Genomic DNA, 6,006 nt, shown 5'->3' with positions numbered 1-6,006 from the left:
TTGATAGAAGGTAAATAACCGGCAAGTATTAACAATGTACTTTTGTTAGCTAGGTGAATCAGAAGTCCATAGAAGCTCAAAATATTTTTGATTTATCCTGAACAGAATATTTTCTGACAGTTTATTTGTAATGTTCTACAAAGCACTTTCAAACGAATAGATAACTCCTCCTGAACACTGAACAGTTCCAACATTTACCTCACATTTTTCCTCCTCGAAAAAGGCGGGAATTTCCAGCCGACGGCGCGCGACGGTGGCGCTCTGGCGGACGTACATCCGATCAGAGGACGTTTTCCGATTCAGACGCAGCGCGGCGCGAAAGCTCCCTCGAAACTTCTGACTCATGAAGACGTACAGGATGGGGTTCACGCAGCTGTTTACGTAGGTCATGGCCAAGGTCATGTGGAACAGCACCAGCACTGCTGGCGTGGGGCGCACGTCTGTGGTCAAACCCACCAGCTGACACACGTGGAACGGCAACCAGCACACTATGAAGGTCATGACCATTGCCGTAACCGTTTTAGTCACTTTTGTCCGCATCTTGATGGAGACTCTGGCCACCGCGGCGTGTGTGGACGTGTTACGCCTGAGATGACGGACCACCAGTAGGTAAGACACGCTGATCACCAACACGGGGAGGACGAACCCGATTATGAAGGTGTAAGACGTGAACGCTTTGTGCCAGGATATAGCCTCAGCCTCAGGCCAGTTGAGCGTGCAGGCGTATGTGCCGTCTTCCAGTAGAGTGGTTCCGCTGACCACCATGACGGGGATGGTCAGTATGAAGGCAGCTGCCCAGACGGACAGGATAACGGCGGTCACCACCTTTCGCTGGCGGAGATGAGGATGGGTGTTGGCGCGGACTGTGGCTAGGTAGCGGTCCATGCTCAATGAGACCAGGCTAAACACGCTACTTAACATGTTTAAGGCGTCCAGCGACAGTGCGATCTTGCACATGGCTCCCCCGAACACCCAGCGTCCCATGGCAGATGAAGCTGAGATGAAGGGTACCCCGAGCAGGAAGAGAGTATCAGCCAATGCCAGGTTGAGAATGTAACAGTTTGTAGCGTCCTTTGCCTTGGTGTGGCACAGCAACATGTAGATTACTAACATGTTCCCTAGCAGACCCACAACGGTTACTGTCCCGTACACCACTGGAGAAATAAGCCTGATTGTTGAGACAATGGCCGGGGCGAACTCCAGCGCTTGTGGGTCGAAAGCGCCATCCGTCCCGTTCACATGGCTCCAGTTACCGGTCCACATATCCATGGTGCTATAGAAGCTAGCAAGTCACTTCAGACTCCCTCGTGTTCAATCAATGACAACGTTAGAGATAAAGAGTATGTCCAAAAACTGTAATCGTCGTTTCTTGTTGCCTCTATCGTTTCCAAGCAGATTCCTGGCAGACAGCTCAAAGCTATCTTTCCGTACGCTTGTAGAGACGTGAAAGAAAGGTCTGAGCGTCAGTCAGTTTCCTCTTGACTTGATTGAAGAAGAGCAAGAGCAAATCGCAAGAACTGCCAATCATCTTGCAAATGAGGCTTTGATGTTGGTAGGCTGATCATTAATTGGATCATACTCTGATGTGGTAATAGACTACGTCTTCACGCAGGCCTATAGGAGGAAAGTAGGTCAGTAAACCCTAGGGCACAACCCACCGTTCGTTTCTTATCCGTACGTTCTAACCACGTTTTTTTTTCTGAAAACGTGGGAAAGGACTGGCAAGACAGGGAGAAAGTAGGTCAATGCACGTCACTAGCACGGTTGCGCAAGTTCTAAGTACATGGTGTGCACGCCACACCTGGCCATGAGCGGTTGCTCGCATCGTTCGGTGCGCAAGTGATCGATGATCTTCGGGCTTGCTTCGCGAAAGCTGGAAGGTCGGCCAATTTTAAGATCGACAGAGGGTCATGCGTATTTTTCGCCTAAAAACCGTTCCTGTCACATTGATCAAGGCTCGGGCGATCGCCTAAGAAAGCCGAAACATACACGAGAAAGGATTGTGTTATGCTTTCACCGGACATGACATTTAGAACTGATTTTTCTTACGTTCATCTAATGAACATACTTGGATAAGGAATGTATCATACTTTTCATAGCCTTTCAAAAGCGTTACAAGTGGCAAACACTGCGAGACGTTTTCGTGTATGTACCTTGCAATTTTGTGCTACGCTAGACAGTGTAGTTTATTTCTGATCATATTACTACTATCGTGGACGTGGAAAACACGACCGAAGCTGCATCTGCGTATGGATACTAGTGCTAAGTTCATTGTAAACCAAGTCATTGCCACAAATGAATCGCGGACGCGCTTTGGATCTAAAGGCTCTTTCTTCAGTTTTAGAATTTGTTTCATATTCTTTTGTTTCTGTTCTTGGACATGTACATATGTACACTGAGAGAGCCGAAATAGTGATATGACGAATTATTGAGTTTATAGCATCTGAAAATTCATTTGAAATCGATAATCATCTCGCCAAAGGGCTAAGTGCCATCAATGAAGACATGACAAAAATACAAAAAGTAAAACACTTATTTGCCTAAAGCGTGAATTCGTAATAATTCAATATTGACTGGCAATATTGACTTCAAAGTGTCATTCGATAATAAGACTTTATGAATTCATATAGAAGTAGTATATCACATTTTCGTCAGCTTTGCTCACGGCGTTTGTAACCAATTTTTGTGTCCTAGATTTAAAATATGGCGTGCGGTGGCTTTAGGCGTTTTGCGACAATCTTCAAGCAGCTGCGTGATGTCATAGTCTCCAATCACAAACCAACAAATGCAACCAATGAGGGTACATCTTACATCCATCATCGACCCCCAGAAAGTGTGAGGATATAGGCCAATCCCGTAGCGCCTCTCACCGCCTCACATCTCAAAACATAGAAATGCAAAATAAGAACATGAAAAATGCAGATGATTGACGGCCATGCAGCCACTCGCAATCTCCCATTGGTCAAATCGATGATTGCCATGCTGTCATTGGTTGAGCTGCTAAAAGTGATGGACAATCAGGACCGGTCTATTGTTTGACTTGACTTGTTGTGAATGGTTCACATGTTGTATAGTCTGTTACGTGATATTTTATGCATCTAAAAGAACTTCAATGACACAGGACGGCATGACAAGTGAGTGCACCCCCCACGCCACCCCGTCTAGGCCTCGATCATGTCCAACTTCTTGTCATTTTGGGTGGTGCCCTGCTGAACAAACTGAAACGTTTTGACTCAGGTATTCGCAATGACTGCCATGTTGTGGTAGGTTGGTTTTCCTCCCTTTTTTACCGTATTGACAAAGTGGATCAATGATACTCACCACTGATTCTTGCTATAGAAAGCTGTACATTGATGGTACCCTAAAACTCGGCGAGGGACGTGTACTTTCGGTATTACCGACCTTGATCATGGCAGCCATGTTGTCTCTGTGATTGTTTTGGCGGGAACTCTCAACATATGTGCATATATGCTAATTCATACCCGCATGGACAACACTCATGACAGTCTCAAACAGGCTCTGCTGATGGACTGACTTTGCGCGGGTGGCTCGACTTTCAAAATTGATGATTTTCGACTAAGTAAGTAACTGTATTCTGTTTATACAAAGTAAGTTGCCTCCACCAGGCCTTCCTACGTGGTAGGGTTCGTAGAATTCAGCAAAAAGCAAAAAGTTTTAGCCAAGAGAGTGAGTCCATGCTTAGGTTAACATTTCAAACTTAAACCTTGCTAAACTATTCTCCATACAACCAACGTTGTTGATCTGGTAGAGACTACAACGTTTTATATAAATCAGAACACAGCAACCAGAAAAAAGAACGAACTAGGCCCGAAGGCGTCGGTCGCAATAGAAATATGGCTAACTCACACTCACATACTTGTCACTCACACAGGAACTACTCTTGTACACAATGATATGGGAATGGCAAGAAATCTGTTTATTCTCTTATTAACTCTGATCACATAAACTTGACTGGTGTCTGTGCTGCCAACATCTATCTTATCAAATCTCTGGATATCAAAGACATTTGCAAGCGTATTTCACCAGGACGTATACAGAACATCCTCATCCTCAAAATACAACATTCATCATCATATTAGACTATTGATTTGAAGAATTCAAATAGCTGTATAATATTAACAATGTAGTAGTTTTTAGGCCAAACTTAAGTCCATAGAAGCTGAAAATATTATTGATATATCCTGAACAGAACATTTTCTTACAGTTTATTTGTAATGTTCTACAAAGCACTTTCAAACGAGTAGATAACTCCTGCTGAACACTGAACAGTTCCAACATTTACCTCACATTTTTCCTCCTCGAAAAAGGCGGGGATTTCCAGCCGATGGCGCGCGACGGTGGCGCTCTGGCGGACGTACATCCGATCTGCAGACGTTTTCCGATTCAGACGCAGCGCGGCGCGAAAGCTCCCGCGAAACTTCTGACTCATGAAGACGTACAGGATGGGGTTCACGCAGCTGTTGGCGTAGGTCATGGCCAAGGTCATGTGGAACAGCACCAGCACTGCTGGCGTAGGGCGCACGTCTGTGGTCAAACCCACCAGCTGACACACGTGGAACGGCAACCAGCACACTATGAAGGTCATGATCATTGCCGTAACCGTTTTAGTCACTTTTGTCCGCATCTTGATGGAGACTCTGGCCACCGCGGCGTGTGTGGACGTGTTACGCCTGAGATGACGGACCACCAGTAGGTAAGACACGCTGATCACCAACACGGGGAGGACGAACCCGATTATGAAGGTATAAGACGTGAACGCTTTGTGCCAGGACACAACCTTACCGTCAGGCCAGTAGAGCGCGCAGTCATAGGTACCGTCTTCTAGCAGAGTAGTGCCGCTGACCACCATGACGGGGATGGTCAGTATGAAGGCAGCTGCCCACACGGACAGGCTAACGGTTTTCACCATCTTCCTCTGGCGGAGATGGGGGTGGGTGTTGGCGCGGACTGTGGCCAGGTAGCGGTCCACGCTCAACGCGACCAGGATGAACACGCTACTAAACATGTTTAACGTGTCCATTGACAAGACAATCTTGCACATGGCTTCCCCGAACACCCAGCGTCCCATGGCGGATGAAGCTGAGATGAAGGGTACCCCGAGCAGGAAGAGAGTATCAGCCAATGCCAGGTTGAGAATGTAACAGTTTGTAGCGTCCTTTGCCTTGGTGTGGCACAGCAACATGTAGATTACTAACATGTTCCCTAGCAGACCCACAACGGTTACTGTCCCGTACACCACTGGAGAAATGAGCATGATTGTTGTGAAAATGGCCGGGGCGAACCCCAGCGCTTGTGGGACGAACGCGCCATCCGTCCCGTTCACATGGCTCCAGTTACCGGTCCACATATCCATGGTGCTACAGAAGCTAGCAAGTCACTTCAGACTCCCTCGTGTTCAATCAATGACAGAGTTTGTAACGTTAGATATTAAGACTATGTCCAAAAACTGAAATCGTCGTTTCTTGTTGCCTCTATCGTTTCCAAGCAGATTCCTGGCAGACAGCTCAAAGCTATCTTTCCGTACGCTTGTAGAGACGTGAAAGAAAGGTCTGAGCGTCAGTCAGTTTCCTCTCGACTTGATAGAAGAAGAGATGGAGCAATTCAAAAGAACTGCCAATCATCATGCAAATGAGGCTTTGCTGTTTGTAGACTGGTCATTCATTGGATCATATTCTGATGTGACGATAGCTATAGACACCATCTTCACGCACGCCTATAGGAGGAAAGTAGGAGGAAATGTAAACCCTAGGGCACAACCCACCGTGCGTTTTTTTTATCCGTACGTTCTATTGGGAGTCCAGGTCCGCCAAGTTGTTTTTTTCTTCTGAAAACGTTGGAAAGGACTGGCAAGAGTAGGGAAAGAGTAGGTCAACGCACGTCACTTGTACAGTTGCGCAAGGTCTAGTAATAAGTACATGGTGTGCACGCCACACCTAGCCATAGTGGCTGCGTGCATCGTTAGATGCGCAAGTGATCGACGATCTT

General features: G+C 46.6%; 2 protein-coding genes across 2 annotated transcripts; both read right to left on the bottom strand.

Annotated features, from left to right (window-relative positions):
• On the bottom strand, positions 1 to 1,435 carry LOC118432419 (somatostatin receptor type 2-like). The gene has a single exon (XM_035843977.1). It carries the CDS (start codon positions 1,267 to 1,269, stop codon positions 136 to 138), a length of 1,134 nt encoding a protein of 377 aa, XP_035699870.1. The 5' UTR covers positions 1,270 to 1,435; the 3' UTR covers positions 1 to 135.
• A 2,527-nt stretch (positions 1,436 to 3,962) lies between these two features.
• On the bottom strand, positions 3,963 to 5,777 carry LOC118432149 (somatostatin receptor type 2-like). The gene has a single exon (XM_035843677.1). The coding sequence runs from the start codon at positions 5,372 to 5,374 to the stop codon at positions 4,241 to 4,243; it is 1,134 nt and encodes a 377-aa protein (XP_035699570.1). The 5' UTR covers positions 5,375 to 5,777; the 3' UTR covers positions 3,963 to 4,240.
• Positions 5,778 to 6,006: the final 229 nt, after the last annotated feature.

Source organism: Branchiostoma floridae, chromosome 15 (assembly GCF_000003815.2).
Source record: "Branchiostoma floridae strain S238N-H82 chromosome 15, Bfl_VNyyK, whole genome shotgun sequence".
Lineage (NCBI taxonomy): Eukaryota > Metazoa > Chordata > Leptocardii > Amphioxiformes > Branchiostomatidae > Branchiostoma > Branchiostoma floridae.
This window is presented reverse-complemented; position numbering and strand designations above follow the sequence as displayed.